General features: G+C 39.9%; 1 protein-coding gene across 2 annotated transcripts in view; it reads right to left on the bottom strand.

Moving 5' to 3' along the window:
* Positions 1–15,034, bottom strand: part of GABRB2 (gamma-aminobutyric acid type A receptor subunit beta2) — a 165,350-nt gene extending 150,316 nt beyond the window's left edge. For both annotated transcript variants that reach the window (XM_086758986.1, XM_086758987.1), the window contains exons 1-3: positions 14,909–15,034; positions 14,693–14,784; positions 13,695–13,762 (exon numbers count right to left, since the gene is read on the bottom strand). In XM_086758986.1, coding sequence (XP_086615112.1) covers positions 13,695–13,762; positions 14,693–14,784; positions 14,909–14,985 — 237 coding nt within the window. In that variant the 5' untranslated portion in view covers positions 14,986–15,034. The remainder of the gene's footprint in view (positions 1–13,694; positions 13,763–14,692; positions 14,785–14,908) is intronic.
* Positions 15,035–22,490: the final 7,456 nt, after the last annotated feature.

Below are 22,490 nucleotides of genomic sequence, written 5' to 3'. Positions count from 1 at the left end.
GCCACAAATACTAATTAACATATAAACTATACATCTCAAGGCAGGAGGCCTCTTTCCTCTAGAAAAATAAATATACAATATAAATATTAACTCCAACAAAAACAAAGGTGTCTTTACGTTTATGATCTCAGGGAATTCAAACCATGGGACACCATAACTAGAACTACTCGGGTTTAAAGCCATTTTATCATTTTGCAAAAATAAGGAGCCACAAAGTTGGTGCTTCCAAATAACCATAGCATGTATATTTCAAAAAGCTTCTTGGAAAAGAGTATTCGTGCAGAAGATAACTGGTAAAGGTCAGCAGGCATTTAACAATGCAACCACCATATCATGATATCTGCCCACTAAGCACCAGAGTCACTTGAATGTAGCACAGATATGTGCTGGAAATCGATGTGCCAGAGGTCTCAAATACGTACTGAAAGTAAAGCTGAAATTGTAAGGTAGAGTTTACATGTTAATAACACATACAAAATTTATGTGGTTTTCCCTAATGTACTGACTGCAGTGTCTGATGAAGGTACTAGAATGAAGGCAATCTCTGGCAATCTAATACAATCACAGAAGCAAAGCTAAACAGCATTACCTTGACAATACAGCACATAAAAACTTAAAGACTTGAGTTCTTCTAGGTTCATGAATGCAAAAAAATGTTTAAGCAGTGCATAACAATTTCTTATGATACATTACCATATGCCTGTATGTACCACCATAACTAAAAATGTAATACATGTAAATACTGCCACTTCACTGCTGGAATTACTTTTGCCCTTATTGCTTTCATAGTGCTCGCATACCTGAATATCACAACTATCAGAAATGTAAAACAGTTTGTTTTCATAAACCAGCATAAAACTCCATGCTGCTATACTATAGGATCAGACCTACTTGCACATGTGCTTATGCCTCTCAAGACCCCTTGTGCAAGATTTTGCCTTTCTACTTTCTCAAATGAAGCTTTCCTCATTGTCGTCACGCTTTCTAACTAGGCCTAAGGAACTAAAAAATAAACAATAATTAAAGAAACATGATCTTGCTATATGTCTTAGCAGAGAAGGAAGTCTGGTTTGTTTGGTTGGTTTTTTTTAATGGGTATCATTCCTTAAGCTCAACTGTAGTTTTCCTTAAAGATAACAAAAAAAGTAAGGAAAGGTTAAGGGATACATTTTTGAAGCAGAAAGATTTTGAAGCAAAAATAAAAATTTAAGATAAAAATCTGAGTCATACAAAAATAATTCAATTTGGCTATTCTGTTAATATATTACAACACTAAAAATAGTGAAAACCCTGATTTGCCCATCAGATATACAGAATTATTTTTCAGTTTGTGGAAAACACCCTGATTTGAAGCTTGAGTAAGCAGTCTGTCAGTTGTCATCTGAACTATGAAACAGCATTAATTTATTAACAGTGCATTAATAGTATTGATCTATAAAAATCTATTTAGTATTCAGTTTGCCATTACCTAAGAGAGTGAAATGCAGATAATGGCTCACCTCTATTTCATAACTAAAGCTACCCAAACACTGTTCCTTCCCATTTAAGAAATCATTCAAAATAAACAAAAATATTTGTTTAGAAAGCTAACTGTAATGAAGTCAAGTATTTATCATGTAGAACTCCTGCTGTGCATTTCTCACGCCTTCCTTTTCTCCAACACAGAACCAACCAGACCTACAACCTTTCCAATGAAACCACAGTGTTTCCAATGAAATCATTCTTTAAAAGTAACACAAAACATCAATTTCAGTCCACCCGTATTTGTACTACTAAAAGTCTGGGCTAATATTTGACCTGAATCTTGATGCTGTGCTTTCAACACATCACTTCTCCTATTACATCCTGAATAGTAACGTCAAAGCAGCAGAAGTAGACACAGGCTCCACATCAGCCCAACACCACAGTGACAGGTTTCTTTTGACAGCAAATGCTCTTCAAGCACAGAGCTCTGAGAAACAATTTTCAAAAGCCAAACAGCAGTTTTGCTAATGAGTTACAAACAACCACAAGCGTACAAGGATTCACTTCTAAGATGGTGACATAAGAACAGTGGTTGGATGCCATCATCAAGACAGGCACAGCAGAGTATAAACAGAAAAGGGGAAAAAAAAAGGAAAAAAACAAATCTCAATAGCTGTGGTATCTTATTAGGCAGAGGCTGAGAAAAATGGAAATAATAATTTCTCCAGCTAAATAATATTTTGGTTCCTAACAGCTACAAAGATATAAAGGTTGCGTATAGTGCAGTCAATACATTATGTAACTATAATGATATGATATTAAGTTTTTTTAAAAATACGCTTTTTCTGATATAATTTACTAATAGATACTGAAAGGAATAAATGCAAACTACTTAAAATTACAAAAGAAAAATTAACAATAGTTCTGCCTGTCACCAGCACAACATGCTACCTTTGAAAATGTTCTTTGATATGAATTACTTAACAAGGAAACACATAGGCACATTCTTTGTTTTCAAAAAAATTAACTTGAGAGCTAATTTAAGTTACATATAATATTAAATACTTCCTCACAGAAATAACTGTTTCCCCATAAAACTGATTAAACCAAAACCTTTTCATACACAGGAGTAGCAATTTTGATTGAAAACCATCAAACTGAATCTTTACTAAATAATTACTGCCTTCATGCTTTAACTAAAGTGTTATCTAGTCAGCATATTATTGTAGCATACATGTCTATCCCTAAAATGCCAAATGCCATACCAAAAGTTCATGAATCATTGTGTTCTCAAAAAGTCAATTCAATTTAAAAGTTAATAAAACTTTAATTCTACACTTAAGACTTTGCACCATCTCCCTTACCCAAGACAATTTTGTGATTCAGAACAACAACAACAACAAAAAAAACCAAAACAAAACAAAAAAAAAAAACCAAACATTTTTATTCATTTAACTCAAAGTAAAAAAGGATGCCAGAAATATATTGATGTAAACTGATGTCTTCTATTTCTCAAACAGCCAAAGTTTGGCCCTGGTAGGAACCACATGAGCCTCCTAAAGCTGTCTCACCAATACATTTGCTTATGGTACAGGCTCAAGCTTAAGGGTAAAAAAAAGTATACTCTTCCTATGATTGGACTCATGAGCTTTCAAATATCCTTAGATCAAAGCTGACAGCAAGGTGTTATGACTTTCTGGTCAGCAAAAACTACCAACTACATCCATTCACTTCAGAAGAGCACCTATTGCACAGCAGCCATTTTGGAGACTGCTACCCTGTCCCCATTCACACAATGTCTGGGACGTTATAGGAGCCGTCTTGTATTGCATTTCAAGTTATTTCAGTACCCACAAATCTGTGAAAACAGGGCAGGAATAGCCTCAGTGGAAACATCAGCATCAGATTCACACATTTTGAGACTTCAAAACAAGTCTCCTGTGTGACCTGAACTCACAAAAGTATTCTGCAAAGCCTGTGCACAGAGGGGGGTACTTGTAACTGCATTTTTCAATGCAGCCAGTTAACTAGAATTATTATGGATTTCTCTAAGTGGTCACTTGAGCCACATAATAGTAGATCAATGAAAACTGTATTTATTTCTAGGCATTTACACTAACAGGAATTATTATGGTTAAAGGTCTCCTGGCATTTTCATTATACATCTATTTTTTGAGGATTTACACATTAGCTATAATAATATATTTTTGACCAAAACTTCATACAAAAGGTCTCAGCTATGCTTAACTCAGTACACATTCCTACACCTTTGAAAAGGCTTCTTTCAAAATTGAAAAAATAATTTTGCAATTCTTTTTTCTGTCTACTCAGGTTGTTAAGCATTTTATCCCGAGCAACCTAAGGTGGCATATGCTACAAGATACGAACATTACGTCTGTAATTCTATTAGGGATGGAATTCCTAATAGCATCTTGCATCACAAAACGTCGGTGTAAAAGAGCAACAGGACAGTAAAACAGAGTGAGCATACACATAAATTTTAGGAATATTTCAGACTGATTAAAAGGCTTCTTTGTTCATTTCTGGACTTACATGATTAGTGAAATGATGCAGTTAAATGCAAAATTATGCTTTACATTTGTAAATATGACATGCGTATTGTTTAATCCTAGTTCCTTCTTCCCTGTATGTTATCTAAAAGAATAAATCATTTCATGATAAGGAATGATAAAAGAGAGTTACACTCCTAAATTATTTAATTTAGAAACTCAGTCTACTAGATCTTCAAATTAATTTTGTTTTACTTAAGTTTCATGACTCCTTCAGTGCCCATCTTGTCAAACATGGATTAATATTGTTACTCTGACACCTCTAAGGAAGCCAACAGAGCCTATTGGGTCAGCAGTCCTTGAAAGAGGAAAAAAAAAAAAATTCCACAATGCTCTATAAATACTTTGCAACTGCAGGGTCTATTAACTCAAAAATACACACTTTATAAAAGAAAGAAATATGGATTACACAATGGACCAGAACAACCTCTGGACTACTGAGTAATAACTGTTATGCAAATGACAGCATATATTTACTGTTTTGGACCATAAGGAATTAACAGTATTTCACTACTTTTGCTAAATTGATACAATCAAGTATATATATATATTTATTTTTTTTTTTTATATAAAATACCTTTTTAAAAGCCTATATATGAAACAAGTTTGGGCACTAATTTTACTCAGTTGAGCTGAAAGGATCTCTGCTCCAAATTTAAAAAAAATAATTTACATTTCCGTTAAAAAAAAATCTATATTAAAAAAAAAGAACCAGATTTTCAAAAGAGCTCTGCATCCGTGGCAGTGAATAGTTTTTCAAAAGGCTTCAGTATCTTGTTCAGATACTTAATTATTACACATTTTAATAAGTAGGTCTCACTGAGGAAAAAAAAATGCCTTCAGTTCTTTGAAAGCAAGAGAAACTTCTGACTACTTCACAGCCATACACAATAGAAGTTAAATGAGAAGCACTTCTGAAAATCTAAACCAAGATTACAGTTCTTAGATATCTCAAATATACGAAAACCCACAAACTTTTCTGGAAGACCTTCTCATCTCAAATGCGTTTAGCATGACCTTTACAAAACTCTATGCTTTCTGACCCATTTTTCTCCAAAGGTTGTTTATAAATAAAATTAAAAAAAAAAAAAACCAAAACAAAAAACCCAACCAACCAACCATCAACAAAAAAAACACCAACCCACATCTAGGGAATTTTGCACATTAGGGTCCTTCACCCTGTTAATCCAAAGAAGCTTTTCAAGAAAATTGTCTATGATAACTCATCTCTGGAAAAGGTTACATTCACAAGTTTCTATAATTTTTCCTATTGAGTTTCCCAAATCCCAAAGATCCATACTGCACTTCTATTCAGGATGGAACTGTTCCAGGTGAGCAGGAATGTTGTTCCTACTCAAGCCCATTCAGACAGGTTTGCAATATTTAAATCTCATGAGAAAGTAGTTAGAGCTAGTATGCTTAAGCTATGCCTAACACAACAGCAAGTCATGGCTACTGTAAATCAAAATTATTTCCAGTAACAGAAGAGAAGGTACAAGATGTGCTGGTAGCCTTTTGTAGGTTAATTCATGACATGAGACACCTCTGCTCCTGGTCCTCTGCAACCTGAATACTTCCGCTCACAACCACCACATGCTAATAAGCAATCTAGAATACAGGATCAGTGCACCCAGGCTATACTATGCAGCAAAGAATTCAAAAGTCATGACCACAGGAAGGAGACATTCAAGAGCAGCAATCAGGACACTCAACTATGAAGGAAAATTCTGGGGTTTAATCCATTTTCACAGAGTTGCTTAGTTAATGGAAATGCCTATTCATTAAAGAAGAAAAGAAAGAAGAAATAGTCCAGAGAGCAGGCGCTAGAACAAGGACTTCCCACTTCAAGCAGCTGGATTTTTTTTTTTTTAATATGGATCCATTAGGGCAATTTAATACACTACCCTTATCCAAGGCCAAATTTCCTGTAATTATTTCTTCTACTTGTTCAAAATTTATAGAGGTGAATTTGTCTTTCAGCACAATCACAATGAATCAGTGATTTGTCTACAGGACAACCAGTGGAAATACTGTGAACTGCCATAGCCACTACAACAGCACATGCCTGAAATGTAAAATGCATCTCCCAGAAGGGTTGCTTTTTTTTCCCCAGGTAGCTAAATTCTTATTACTTGAGAACTAACAAATGAATCCCTCTGTCAGTATTTACAGAATAAAAATTAATAGGATTTGGCCTTGATGGAGGTATGCAAACAGCAGCTCAAAAAACACAGAAATAGGACAGTCTCCTTGTTCTTTAAGTCTGCGGACATGGGAAGAGCTCAGATTCAAAATGCTTTATCTGGCCTGTAATAATATACATTAAATATGATCTACAAATTCCATATTCAGTTGCATACATGTCAAGATCCTGAATGTTAAATGTCTTCATGTTTAGAACAAAAATTTTTGTTTTCATTGGGAAGTATTTATATACTTATTCGCAAAACCTCATACAAAAAGGACACATGCGATAGATGTGATTCCAAGTCTGCGAGAATCTTTGCACTGATTAGATAATTTGAAAATACTTAGCCAGCCAATTTGCATGCAAAGATCTTCATAGGCAAAATCTATAAAGTAAGAGCACTGTTAGTTCACAAGCCAGCCTTCAGAGAGGTGAGTCTGTGACTGTAAATACATCACTACATCGCTAGTCCCATGAGGCTGGTGTTATACCAGCCGTTATATGTCCATTGTACACAGCTTTGCTGTCAAGAAATGTGAACAAGGTGGGAATCCTTGTAGAAGCATAGTAAGAGTAATTACAATAAAGCTCAGAGGCTGCTTCTGTCCTGTTTATCTTTTTGTCAATCCATAGGATGTCTATAATTTTAATGTAGTTATGCGTGTTCCTTCTTTTTTTTTTTTTAGTTACAGACTGCATCTACCCATAGTAGCCAGTTTTTCAGTATTAATAACTCAAGGCATTTGACTGTTTCTAAAGTTCTTAGCTCTAAAGACAAACAAAATCCTATGGTCCATTACTTAAGAGGCATTTCAAAAATTACCTCATGGATAAGCATCCTCCTTTGAAATTAAGGGACTAAATCTTCCTTACCTAATTCATACAAGCACCTGCAGAGACCTATAGCATTAACCTCTACAAGTCTACAAGGAATCTAGATTGCTTCTAGAAAAATTAAATAATTATTACTATTCAAGGCTGTACTTCCACACGGTTGAATACTAAAGGCTCTGCTATAAACCTTGTACTGGGCTGCACAGGGTACGAGGATAAAAAAGGGAGGGAGGAATAATAAGGATTTAGTCATGGTGTACTGACAGACTTGAGAGTCACTAAAGCACAAACACAACCACTGGAACAGCTTAAATTTGTAACAGGTTTGAAGAGCACAACATAAAAATCTTTCATTCTACTACATGGCTCACCTATAAAGATTTTATGTGATTTTCAATAGAGAAGTTATGAAATAAAGCAGCCTATAGTAGGAGCTAACAAAGTACACTTCATGTTCATTCCCACACTTTAGCACCAAGATACTGCCTATAAAACATATTAAAGATAAATATATCTTTTATTCCATGGCAGGAGCCACATTACTTAAATATTTATAGGTCAAGGCTTTCTAAAAACAAGAAGGCAGTAATTATTAATTCAGTTGTACAAATCACCTCCAAGGCAATCTCTTTAAATTACTGACAACCCTCCCCTGGTCTGCTGAAGTGAGCTATCACTTTGAAAAATCACCACCACCAGTGAAACAAGAAGCTTTTCTGCTGATTAAAGTTTTGCAACACTCTAGCACACCAAAAATGCAATCCAATTAACCAACCATTTATATTGACCTTAAAAAGAAACAACAAGAACAATGTCATGCTTCTAGATATACATAATATAGATACACATAATATATACAAATATACATGTTATTGCTTCTGAACTAGTTTATAAAAGTAGTTACAAACTCACTACATTCCAGCATGTACATTCTACAGAAATCACTTCATATTGTGGCTACATATATTCTAGTAAAACAAACATTAAAACTTCAATCCTCATGAAGCATACCAATAGGAAGCCTCATTTTGGTCCCCAAGAATAAATATTTTATTTATTTATTTTTACACACCTTAAAGCTAAAAAAAGGAAAATTCATGAATTAGAGACGTGTAGTGACAAGAAATGGAAATCCATATTAATATCACTTACTCCCGCTTGAAAACAAAGCTCTTGTGATGTGATCCCAGACAATAACTGCAGGAACAGGTGAAATAAGGCTTCCAGTAAAAACAGTTCTCTTCTCTACGATACACATCACCTGCTCTGCATTCACAGGAGTCTCTGCAGACACTTCAGAATAACTCAGTAGTGTATAAGTACAATAATTTAGCAAGAGCCAAATTCAAACTGTCCTCTGAGAAACGCAATTTTGTGTGAAGAAGCATATGCATCTGTGCCACAGGGGAAATAATAAAACCAACTGCCTCTAGCAGCAGGAAGTATTTAGGATTAGGGAAGCAACACCTTCCCAGTATTTCTAATATTTCCTTTTCAACGCATTTTCAGTCCTGTTCTCTCCTCATTCTCTCTATGGATCACGTACAGCAACACATACAACTGGAATAGATTGACAAAAGATATTGCTGACAGGAACCATTTTCCTCACCTCTTTCTCTACCAGTGTATATAGGACACTTTATCCCATTTTACAATTTTCTTTCTCTTCATTTTTATTTGCCAGGACTTTTCACCTGAGTTTTCTGGTTTGGAACAGCTCCATCCTATTTCCTTACCACTTAACCCCCATTTCTGTTTATATCAGAAGCCATCTCCTCCCTTTTCACACATAAAGATAATTGCTGCTACTTGAGAGGCAGCCACACAGCTCCTGTGGTTTCATAATCTAAACCTATGTCTCTTGAGCTTTATTAGCGTCCCCTACTGAAAATTTCTGAAGAAAACACGAGAGATTTTAAGAAAAACAGTAGTGAGTCTCTATTATCAAAAGCAACTGAAAGTCAGAGGTCTATCAGCAAATTACAGCTGTGCCTGTACTTTTTTTAGGCTGACAATATTCTGATCTGTGAGTATTATACTTAACCGTTTATACAACTTTGGTGTTTCTTGATCATAGAAATGAAACATAATATTATTAAAACTTTGTTTTTCTTTATAGCTTTGAAGTTACTAGGTTCTGTTGTATAAAACTTGGCATAGACTAATAAGCAAACCTTTCCCTGATAGATGATAACAACTCCTTTGTTTCCCCAACTCCTACTCGATGGAAGGATTATGCACTCAGTCAACCCTAATGGCTCCCACTAAGACAAACCCATCTATTGTATCTATTTAACTCCATAGATGCACACAGAGTCCATGTGCCAAAATCTGTAAAATGATAAGCAAGCAAATACTTAAAATTAAATAAGCTGTTCAGATTCCTCTCTGCAGACCCCCAATGACCCACAGCATGAATAATTATATTTTGTTAAATATACACTCAGAAAAATGTGTATTTCCTGGGTTAAAAAAAAACCCACATATATCCATGGAACATTTCTCTCTTTTTAAGACATCCTGTACTAGAAGCCCAGAATAGCCACAGACCAAGGAAGGCAAAAAAAAAAAAAAAAAAAAAAAAAAGAAAGAAAAAGAAAAAAGTCGACCTATTTAATAGGGAATAAGCCAAGACATTGAAAACCACCACGTGACTGACATTATCCATTGAAATCCTCATGTCTTATCTAGATAGACCAAATGCACAACATGTTATGCAGAATCTTCAGTGGTGTCTAGTGAAGAAAATTTATTTATGTACTTCTTAATGAACATGTATTAATTTTTTAAAACAGTTTATGAGGGAACTGTTGGGAGGAAAGGGAAGAAAATTAGAATAGAGAACAGTTTTAGTTGCTATGTTGTCAAGGGGTCTACTCCAATAATTAACTAAGGAGATAAAAACATGCAAGTGTGACATCCCAGCTAGCACTGGTTATTAAAAAAAAAAAAAAAAAGGAGGGAAAAAAAGAAAAAAAGATACTATTAAGCTCTCTGGATATTATTTTTACAGTAAGGGGTTAATATTAAGGAAGAGGAAACTAAAAAGAAAATTCAAGTACAGTAAGAAAAACCTGGAAACTATCTTGAGAACTTTATACTGTCTTGCACTTTATACTCACTGCAATCCAGCTAATCTTATGTAAGATCAAATTCATTAGCCCAGGAAAACTATTTGAGTATCTTTCACACCTTTCCATGTTTGTTTTCCATTGTTACATGAATAATGGAAACCTTAAGAAACTCCACTGTACTACCAGCATAAAGCACACACTCAGCAATGCTGCAGGGCCTGGTCCAAAGTGGTGAGTGGAATTAGCCATAATCATTACTGTGCTGCATAAAATCAAATACCTGATGTATATTACTTCGTTACAAAATACAAAACAAAAAGTAGTCCATCTAGTCATGACACTTCTCAACAACCACATACGACTGAAGCTCTCACTTTTCCCACGTGCATTCAGTGCATTCCCCAGAGCTGGAAAGAATTATGTTTGCAAGACCAGTACTTAGAAACCCTTTTTGACAGTTCAAGTTTCTGACTACAAAAGGTTAAACACCTTACAGTTTCAACTCTGTTGCATACAAGAAATACTTGGAAAGTAGCTGTAAAGCCTGCTACACCGAGTTTGTTATGATGTGAAGTATTTATCACCTCTTTAGGAATTCAAAGCAAACAATAATATTCTGGAACATCCTAAACAGATATTTACTTTCTTTAACAGTGACTTTAAATTCTCCTGTTCAACAAAGTAGAAACTTCATGATTGACTTCATGACACTGGAGATAAGCCTGCTGCCTGCAGAGCAGCACAAATGTGTATGGGTGGATGGAATATGTCAAGACTGGATGAGATTTGCAAGGATGATAACTTTAAAGGAGGTTAACGTTAGAATTAACAGAAATTATCTCAAGTGAAATGACCATAACTGCTTAGCCTTCCTCCCAATGCAGAAGTTCGATCCCATTAACATTAACACGTGACCCCAGGCGATGACTTGCTTTCATCTCAAGTCAGTGGTGTTTGCCATGACTACAGGCAAAGCAACAGCAAGCACATGGCTCAGGAAACAGGTCCATAAATCCAAAAGGTTCTTTCTGTGTTTCTCATTGTCTCAGAAGGCTTTGCATCAGCTAGCATTCAGTGGTATTCCTCCTGGTTTCTATCCCAAATTCTGATGACTTTGCAAGGAAAAAACTAAGGCCTCATATACGAAGTATTTTGTTCCCTGCTTGCATGTCTGTCTTCTCATTTATTTCAGGCCTGTTGGAGTATACTAGCACTTATGATGCTAGGCAGATCATTGTAAAATGAACTGTTACATTTTGCAGTTAAGCAGATTAAGAAAATAATATTAGTTTGGAATCTCTTCTGAAACTGTAAGTGAAAAAAAATTATGTAAAATGAATGCCTGGTTTTAAGAAATAGGTAGTTTCTTAGAGTAAAATAAGCCCAGAGCTTAAATGCTTTAGGCAAATATGTGGCACAAAATTCCCTATACATTCCCCCTGTCCCGTCCCCAGAGTTCTGCAGACAGTCTGAAGAGACTTTTCTCACAAAGGTCAAAGATTTAATTATAAAAACACAATAAAGTAACTACAGAATACTAAAAATAATACTCAGTTTTATAGCCAGTCTGTGTCAGACGACAGGATTCTGATATGCTATCACCTTTAATTGGAGAACAAATTTCTAGAAATCATTGAAAGAAACAAATAAAAGATGCACAAGAATCTTCACATCTTTTCACCAGAAAACATTTGGCACTACCTTTCAGTTCTGAGGAGAAAGGAGGATGTAACACTGACCTAGCAGATCACAGTTCTATCGGGAAAATCCTCATCATTCCCACACTACTCATGGCTGTCTAAGAAATAACTCTGGACATCCATATCTCTCCAACCCACAGCTCTTCTAATGAAAAGCCAAGGGTTTAAAATATGATGCAGTTTTCCTTCTTTGCACTTAGAGCTCCTGAAGGTAGAATACTAAATTACAAGTTTAGTGAAACAAAGTTTAGAAGCCCATTTTAGCCACTCAGAAATATTTCACAAGTAATGTTGCTCAAGGTGAAATTATTCAGAGTTTTCCTAGTATCTTGAAAAAGAGCAGCACCAAGCTCTCTGTCACCAAGACCTCCCAGTCTCACGATACAACCACCTGTAGCATTGTCCTCAAACGAGGCCAAGGGCTATACTTCTCATTATTATGAAAAAACTGCCATGCATCACACAGCGCACCCAGTTTGAGAACAAACATTTGCCAATTCATTCAGTGCCACATGTCTGAGAACCAAACATGCCACTAAGGAATTAAACAAAATATTTCTGTAGTAGAATGATATTGACACAACTGATGACTTTCAAATATTATTTTCAAATACATCATTACAGCTATAGCAATATCCCTAAAATCACATTTTATTTAAAAAGATGTTTCCTTACAACTTCTTCAAGAATAATCAAAACTTTGTTTCAAACAATAATCTTCTATGACTATTAACAACTCTTTCACAAAAACGTATTTATTTTGTATCAAGTTGCTGCTACCATGCTTCAGTGTCTTCCTTTTGTCCTTCCTGTATGAATCTCTAAGAGTATTAGGCCAAATTTTGTCTTCCTAACCAAGTAAGATGGAAGTTAAGATAAAAACTTCAAAACTTGACTTGTTTTTCAAAATTAGAAAAGTAAACATTAGAAAAGTTTAGTCTAAACCAACAACAGCTTCTTCTACAGTATGAATCTGAAACTTATCCAATTTTCTCCACACTTCATTAATCTCCCAGGTAATGAAAGCAAAACATAGGAAGTGTTGGGTTATTCTGCTACGAACAAGTTCAGCATTTGAGCACACTCAGTTCAAACTATTTAAGAAAGAGAGACAAACGTCTTGAAATATTAAGCTTGTAAGATCATTGACTCAGTCATGACCATCCAAAAGAGTGTCAAGCTACAAAAACAAAATTGTAAGCTTTGAAAACACATAGAAGTAAAAACCACTTTAAAAAAAAAAAATTGAAAGTGCACTAGTAAAACAAACGGCCAATTACTTTTTTAATACCACAAAAAAAAAAAAAATCAGAAAAGACATTACAGCAAGTGAGCCATTCCACCCTCCACTCCGTTTCCCCACGAACCCCAAGAGCCGGAGCCGGCGAGGAGCACGCTGCACGCCCCCCCGGGCGCGGCGAAGCGCGCCCCCGCGGGCCGGCTGCGCGGGAGCGGCCCCCTGCGCGCGGCGCCCCGCGGAGCGGCAGCGCGGCCAGGCGGCGGCAGGGTGCCGTGCGGGCACGCGGCCGGCAGGGGGCGCCGTTGCTCGCGGCAAGGCAGCACGGCCCGCGCGGGCAGCGCCTCGGGAGCGCTGCCGCAGGAGCCGGCCCTGGTGTTCCCACCTCCCCCGACTCCGTCGCTGCGGGGGGCGGGGGGGGGGCGGCTGGAGGGGGTGCAGACATAGCCCTCCCGTCCCCCAGCCGACCCCTTAGGAGGCGGCGTGCCCCGCCCCCGCGGCGCTCGGGGGCAGGAGGCCGCGCCGGGTCCCCGTGTGCCCGTGGGTACCGCTCCGCCTTGGCACGGGCGGGGGAAGCGACAGCCACCCCCCTCCGACAGCCAGCAGCCCCAGACCCTAAATACTCACCATATTGACTTCCGAGACCATGTCGATACTGGCAATGTCTATGTTCATGCCAACAGCCACTGGGGGACCTGCAAACCAACAAGAGGGTCCGCAATGTGATCCCCAAGAACTTAACTCGTTCTTACCAGAGTTACCAGGACCAAGGCAACGCAGAAATCAAAAGACGTTGAAACACAACCACAAAGTCAAGGGGAAGGCAAAAAGTGTCCCCCGCACCCTCCCTCCCAAAAGCGACCAGAGCCAGGCTCCCACCGATCCGCGGGGAACGCGAGGTTGCAGCGGATTCACCCCGCGCGCCCCCCGCCAGCAATGCTTTATGTAACGCGCACACACGTGCAAGCAGCGCGGCTCTCCGCGCCGCCCCCTCCTCCCACCCCCCCCGACCCACGCACCCCCGCCGGGCTGGGGTGGGGAGAAGGTCTGGGGGCTCAGGCCTCCGCGCCCCGCTCATCACCCTCAGCCCTGCGCTTTGGCGGAAGGGGCAGCTCCGGGGACAGGGGGCAGTGAGCCCCCCGGAGCGGGGGACGGGGGTGAAGGGGACACCTCTTCAGCGAACACGTCCGAAATAAACAAACTAGTTGGAAGTAGGAGCACGCAGGGGGTTAAATGGCTTTTTTGTATCAGTTAACAGCACATCTTGTACTCAAAAATAGTAACTGTGATCACAGGCACATTAGGCTGAGAGGAACAAACTTAAGAGATATTCATCTCGATAAAACCACATAAACAGGGGTTTAATTACAGGTTAATAAAGTATCAGCACATACACAAAACGAGGAACCGATTACAAATATGCAAGATATTTAAGTGGTCGTATTAAGAGCATCCTATGCTAAGAAAATTGAGTAACAATGGGCTTCACTTTGGATCAGCTTGAGAAAATGGCAACACACACACATCCCAAAGCAACAGCACCCACGACACGTTTAAAAACCACACACACCAAAGGTACACAGCCCAGATATGTAATCTTTCTTATTCAAAAGCAGTCAAATTACCTCCAAAATCTGGCCTCAAGCGAATGTCATAGCCCTTCAGCAGTCTATCCACGGTCTCTTTTACCAGTGACATATTACTAGGGTCATTGACACTAAAGAGGAAAGAGAATAATACTGTATTATTTCTTATTTCTCATACCTAAGCTATACATTCCCCTCAGCAGCAGCATGCAGTGCAATTCAAAGTAAAGCAAACGAGATACCTTCATCACTTACCTCTGTGCGCACACCACGGCTATTATTAAAGGGAATGACCAAATCCCCAAGTAACCCTTTTTCCGGACTCTCAGCATCCCTTTAGCTTTTGATATGATTTAGGGTTTCACTGAAGAGAAGAAGAGATCCAACTTATTCTGCCCAGTGCAGTAATTCTAATGTGAAGCGCATGCGCACGGCGTACCACAACATCAAAAGGAGCAGTGGTTGCTGCTGGAGATGGAGCAAATTTCCTTGCCAAAAAAAAAAAAAAAAAAAAATTAAAGGGGAAGAAGGAAATGTATTATTTCTTTTAAAAAAGTCATCTACAGGAGGATCGAGTCTATTTTTGTTGTCCTTTTTGTTAGCACAGAATATAAATCACAGCAAGGAGAGAAGTTTTAGGAGTTGCAGGGGTACGGCGGCTTTGCAACCCAGTTTAAAGGGGGGGGGGCGGGGGCTGGACGGACTCGGATTACACAGAGGGGGAAGAGGTTAAAAAGGAAACGTATAGCGCACGAACGATGCCAGGGGCATGGGGGGGAGGAGGGGGAGTTAGGGGGCAGTTTAACTTCCAGGTCCCTGGAAAGAACCGCCCGAAGCGAGGCGAGGTGCGGGCAAAGGAGCCGGCGCTGGCAAAGGGGGCGGGCGGTAAGGGAGGAGGGGAGATGGGCGCCTACAGCATTTCTCACGGAAGGAAAAAAAAATTTAAAAAAAAAAATTAAAGATGACGAACAGTTTCTTGTAAGAGGGGATTAGGCTGTTTCCTTCCTTCTGCTGCCAGGCGCTGTTCCAGGGTCAGAGGCGCTGGGGACTGAGGGGTCGCGGGCGGCCGCCGCCGGCTCCCACGGGTCATTTGCTGGTGCTCGGGGGGTGGGCGGGCGAGCAGCCCCCGCGGCAGCGCTCCCCCGGCCGGGCCCAACCGCTCATATAGCGCGTATAGCGAGCGATGCTTAACCCAGGGATGCACGTTCCTCAGGTAGAGCTAAGCCTGGCCACGGGGTTGAGGGAGGAGTGGGAAGGGAAAGAAAAACACCACGCTGAACGGCAGTCAAGCTTTTAAGTGACCATCCAGACCCGGTGCGGGTTCATAAGCCCACTTACCTTCGTGGGTAAAACAGCCCAGCTCTTCAAATGCAGCGTGTGATCCAATTAATGCCTCAGAAGAAACCGGAGACGAGCGGAAAGCTGATTTGGGGATGCTTTGAGTGACATTTAAATCCTGAGCAGGGGAAAAAAAAAAAAAAAAGATAGAAAAGAGAGAGAAGGAAAAAACCAAAACCCCGAAAAACAACAAACACCGGAGTTAAATTATTCCTCGCAAATCTGCTTTGTGCTCGTAGCTTCTTCACACCATCTCCTCCTCCCGCGCACACCCGCTCGGCCCCGCGGATCTGTGCTGCTTCATCGAGCGGATCTGGGCGTGCACGCGTCCTGGGCCGGGCCGGGCTGCGCGGGGAAGGGATTGGGAACACTCAGGGCGTCAATTAACAAAAGAAATATTTAACTCGCTGCAGGAGGGGAAAAAGAAAAAAAAAGAAAAAGAAAAAGCCCCCAGGTGGTGGGGGGAGGGACAAGGGTGAGGGTGTTGCACAGAGAGGAGGCGGGCTGGAGGTTCGCTCCCCGCACGGCTCGGTCCCGCACACGCGGGCGCTGAGGCTCCCCGAGACTCCCTGCCCCGGGCCACCGCCTCCCCCCGCCGCATGCGCTCCGCGGGCCGCCCCTCAGGGCCGGGGGTGCTGGGGGTGTGCGCGGCTCCGAGCCCGCACACGGGCGCAGCCTGGCCCGGGAGCAGCAGCAGATGATGGGAGGGATACGGAGCCGGGGGGTGGCTGCCCCGGAGAGAATGGCTGAGGCGGGGGCGGATAGGGAGGCGGAGGGGTGAAGGGGGAAGCCTCACCTGGGGGAGCGGAAAGGGAGGCGATGCTCCCGAGAGACGGCAGGGCTGTTACAGAAACAGACAGCACACCCGTAGAACAGCCGGAGCCCCGAAAAGCGGGCAGCCATTTAACACGGACCGGCAGCTACTTCGGCTGGAGTGCCGAAGAGCGGGGAAGCCCCGCGCCGAGCCCCGCAGCACCCACCCGCCGTTGTAGCGGGGCCTAGGGATGCACAGCAGCGTTTCCAGCCAGGGAGCAAATCGTGCCCCTCCCCCCGCCCAATGCCTTAAAACACAAGTGTGCCTCGGAGATCGAGTAACCAGCTGCTTGGGTTTTGATTCCAGGAGAAAAACAAACAAACAAACAAAAAAACCCACACCACAAAAAAACACCCCACAAAACAAAACCAAACAACCAAAACATCATTTTGGGGGGCTGGAGGGAATTCCTCAAGACATATTTTCACCTCCTTCTCCCCTTTTTAACAATTGGGATTACGTAGATGGAGAAAATACACTTTTCTAGATGAAACAGACAAGATTTTGTCCAATAACGAAGTTAAAGAACGTTTTAGCATTTGCTAAAATTGAACCCCCCCAGCGTTCTGTTCCACGGCTGGTGTTACAGGGCCACTCTACCGGTTCACCAGCGGAGGTTTCTGTTCTCACACAGCCAGCCTGCCTCACTGCCAAACCTCTTGAAATACAGCTGTGAGAGGAAGATGGTGGATACTCCGTGCAGTGAATCATTTCACTTTAGATGTGCAACAGACACATTTTTTCTTCTGCAGTCATATGATAAGAAGAGGAGGTCTCAAGGTAAAACACTTTCATCCCACACTGCGAAACTCACCTGCAAGTGCTAACGCAGACACTCCTGATGCCAGAGCTGCTTCTGAGCCTCTGCTATTAATTACCATTGCACCAGAGAGATGTTTCCTTCACTATGTCTGGATATGAAACAGATATCAACAAGAACCTGAGGCTGAAGGCTGGTGATAGTCAGTGCCAGATTGGCAAGAATTTTTTATTTACATATCAACATAAAATCAGAGGCAGAAAAGCACCGTATGTCCAAAGGAATGTTAGAATAGTACACCCAAAGAACTCAAGCTATGCCAATATATATAGCATTTTCTCTCTAATCTAGTGTATGTGGTAATAATCAGGGAATATGCGTTCTGGGCCCAGAGTGCCGCTGTGCTGTGTGTGGTGAAACCTGCTCCCAGTATGGCATCCTAAGCCATGCTTGGGAGGATCTGCATGGCTCATCATTTTTGGCTGTAAATGCACTACTATCAAAATGGGTGTCATAGTTTAGTCCCCCTCAGGACCAAGCTATGCAGTCTCTCACTCCTCCCACCCTCCAGTGGGACAGACAGGAGATTGGGTCAAGACAAGACAGCAAAACTCATAGGCTGAGATTAAAAAAAAAAAAAAGTTCAAGAGAAAAACAGAAGAAAACAAAACCCCAATAACATAAAATACTGCAGCAGGCAATGCACAGTACCAGAGCTCACAGTGGATCCTGATGCCCAGCTCCCTCCCCAGCAACAGGAACCTCCTCTCAGCCCCCTCCTCACTGACACACTGAGCAGGGGTCCCATGGGATGGAAGGGCCCTGGGGCTCATTTGGGTAACCTGTCCCAGCTGGTGGCTCATCAGTAACCTGTCCCAGCTGTGTCCCCAGCCACAGGGGCCACCAGCTTCAGCTCCTCTCCCAGCTCAGGTGAATGTTAACTCTATATGAGCCAGAACCAGGACAATGGGTCCCTACCAGTAACACTTCTTTACCACCATTCCAGGCTCTATATGCTCAAAGAAGTCTATGTGATCAGGGTATGTATTGACATAGAGTACGAAGTCATACAATATTTCTCCTTTTGTAAATGGTTTCATGCTTTGCTGTGTACTTTCCATAGTACCACTTTTTTCTCTGATCACAGTGCTCTGGTCTAGCTCTATGCTAGCTATTTCTCAGCAGCTTAAAAATCTCCAGTTTGTTTAAGCAACTTGACAAAGAAGTCTTTCTCCTCTTTTTCTCACTTGTGTTTGTGTGTTTGATTGCAAAGGGGAGGAAACAACTGGTGTGAACACCAGTATTGGCAAGATGTTGAACTGTTCATATAACATGTATAAGGATTGCCATCTAAGATTTTGAGTGTGTTACAATGGGGAAAAAACCTGGTTCCCAGCTGGATATAATACTTCTAGCTCTAAAAATATCTCAATTAGATTACAAGTACTGTAATGTTACAGAGAAGCCAGCAAAAATGGTCATATTTTAAATGCTAGATGCGTATTATTTTGACTCTTAGATTTCAAGCTTCAGAAGTGCAAAAGAATACCCTCCCCCAGTTGAAATACTCTAGATAAATGGCCTACAATCCTCACTGACCAGCATGTGACACTAAAAATGGGCTATAAGCAACATCATACATTGCTTGTCTTGTCAGCCCTTGACTGTAGCAGTATATTCCTGTCACCACAAGCAATATCCCAGGTCATGTACTGAGAACTGCTCTCAAGTGGTTTTCAAATGGTTTGCTGTAAATGTATAGATTATGCAAAGTAAGCTTTCAGATGGAGTAAGAACTTCAAGATAGGTTCTCAAGTGATTCAATCACTCAAGTCAATAGAGACAGAAAAGATACTGATATACGCTAGTCTAAGAACAGTAACCCTGTATCACAAGCAATGTTGAGTAACAAGGGCAAAATCCCACTTAATAATAATAATCTTTTCACTGCACCTCAACAGGCTGGTATGAATACAATTCTATGAAAGTGATGTTTACTGAGGTTTTGAGCATTTGGATAAGAGGCAGTAGTATCAGAAAAACTTATATCAGAGTTGTTTCTATGTCTCAGATAAGATCTTACTCTCTAATTTATAGAAGAACGTTCGTAATTTATCTTGATACATTATTTCCTTTTCCAACTCCTGTAAAGCTATATATACATTCATGTAAAATAGAACAAAACACAGTCAACCCTTGTAGAAATTTCCTGATCAAAGTTTCAATATTCTTTATCTTGGTTTCACTTGCAATTTTAGGTCTTCTGTTCTAGTATGTCACAGCATCCCATTAGCAATCAGCCCCTCAGCACAATGATCCCTGTTACATCACATCCACAGAAAAAGTTATTCATCCAGGTGTACCTTGATTGTGCTTTTCATGGGCAATGGAATTCATTTTGCATAATGACAGTCTTCTGCGATTTACAGGTTCATATTAGCTTCAACTACTGTATACCTAAAAGAATCCGTAGTAGTAAAGTCATCGACAAAAGCAATAGTGTATGACCTGCCAGTTATACTGTGTAAAAATATGAAATGATCAGTATTGTACAGAAACTGAGTCTGAGAAGTTGTTTAGGAAACAAGTAGCACTTGATACGGCATTTATTTCCCTTAATCACAAGAAAAGAGCAAATGGGAGGGGCAAGTAATAGTCTCTTATTGGTTTACATCCTTATGTAGGACTTCATTTGCTGGAGCTCGTATTTGTTCATTCTGTGACTCCCTGCATGGCATCCTCACAGGGTGACAGACATTATAGATAAAAACTTACCCCAGATCATGACCTAGGCTGTGCTTTATGAGTCAGAGAGCTGTTACATCTTTTAACAAAAATCTTATACGTAGCTTGGGATCAACAGATCTTAAATATGTATTAAGGAAAGTCTTTCAATGTGACATTGAATTACAGATTTAAAAAAAAAAAATGGAAGCAAAAGGTTGTGCAAGACATCCACAAGTGCTTTGATTGCAGACAATTGTTAGCAGCTCAATGGGGACTGCAGTGAAATACAGGATGTCTGGCACCTAGAATTATGATGGAATGAAATCTACAGTTCTCTTCTCAAATCATGAAAGCACCACCAAAAAAAAGCCCAATTTCCTTCAAAGTGGTGGAATAAATTAGTTTAACAGCTATATATACAGCAATTTTTGAATTCCTCAATTTTAGCTACATTGGCACTTAGATAGCTATGAAATACCTACAGTGTACACATCCTTTGATAGGAAGGCAGGGCAGGGCTCAGGGTGCGATTTCATAGGGTAAGAATAGTAAAACACATAAAAGACAGCACAAAATGTGCACCAAGATTATATCACTCTGTGTCTGTATCTCCTCCATGCTGTTTGTGTACAATTCAGCCCTGAAAGCAGATTGCAGAAACCTGTTATTAAATTAATGGAGTGGCATTTGTGTGCATCAATTGATTGCAGGATTTGGTCTTTCTTTCTAAGCTCTCTTGGAAAGAGAGTCAGTTTCCTAAATTTTTTATATTGGGTAATACATTCCAGACTACTGCTATAAACAAATCTGAGTTCTAAAACTGTTAGGTTGGAAGCTTTTGATTAAAGATGAAAATCGTTCTCTTTTTAAAGCGATTTAGTTTCAAACATCAGTCTTGGGTCTGTTGTATGCAAGTTTTACAACTGAAATGGAAATCCACATAGTTTTAGATAGAATTTTCTTAGCCAGAAGGACCTCACTACTTCAGAAAACTCTTCCACGTTATTATCTCCACCTTCACCAGGTGAGAGGACAACAGTGGGGAAAAAAAATAGGAACTGAGACAGGAAAATGAAATAAGTAAATTAACAGGGTAGAGGAACAAGTAGTGAAGGGGGAGAGAAGGAAGAATAGTGGAGGCAAGTGTTACGTCATGGCACAGTGAAATATGAAGAGAGGAGAGCCATTTATTTAACAGGGGGACTCAAAAATAATACCACTGATTTAAACTAACACGTAAAACCTGAAATGGTCCTTCTGTCTCAGAAATCAAACACACTTCCTACATCAATTTTTTATTCTCTAGACAAAAGAATATTACTGAAAAGTGATCACTGAGACTGTCGACCTCTATTATACCCGCTGTCAAACATGTTTTGATCCAGACGAAATATTTTGAGATTTAAAATTTATTTTTTCCTGTAAATAAGGAAACTTCACAGGATACTTTTAATCTAACTTCCCATTTGTAGTTGTAAAATATATTTTCACATGAAAAAATCTCAATAGAAGTAAATAAAACCCAAATAAACCAACTGTGTCCAGGGTACAATAGCCAAAACATAATGGATTCTATTTTAATAATACAAAATATGTTACACGTTAATTTAAAAATGTTAGTATTATGCAATGCTCCTTGTATCTTCTGGTAAACAATCATGAAGGTTCAAAACTTAGTAATAAGAAGAGTTCAAGAAGTGCTATTGATGGTTTTAAGTGATACTCTAACTGCTCTTCAAGCAGATATTTTCAGTAAAAACTAGGAGAATACAAGTTTGTACCTTACTGTAAAACAGATTACAGCTTTCCTTCTATTGGTGTCCTTGAAAGGGAGATGAAACTGCTTTCTGCAGATGTATAGTGCTATTATTTCAAGCCTTCGTGGAGAACAAATGGAGAACACACAGTCGTCCTCATCGTCTTTCACTTTCTTGCATGCCCACTCCAATGTGCTTGTGTCAATATCCCTGTTCTTTCCTTGCTGTCCTAAAACCTCAGATAGTCCTAGTGAGGAGGATCTGTCCCACAGTGCTACAATAAGCATAAATACATGTTCTATAAAACATTTTGGCCTGAACTGATGCTTTCTAACTTAATATAGGCAGGCCAAATGTTTCATGGAATCCACACTGGGTTTACATGTGGTCTGCCTCTACTTACAGATGCTAGAAGGTAGAAATTTCACAAACAGACAGGTC

The sequence above is a fragment of the Chlamydotis macqueenii genome, chromosome 14 (assembly GCF_036417535.1).
Source record: "Chlamydotis macqueenii isolate bChlMac1 chromosome 14, bChlMac1.mat, whole genome shotgun sequence".
Classification (NCBI taxonomy): Eukaryota; Metazoa; Chordata; class Aves; order Otidiformes; family Otididae; genus Chlamydotis; species Chlamydotis macqueenii.
This window is presented reverse-complemented; position numbering and strand designations above follow the sequence as displayed.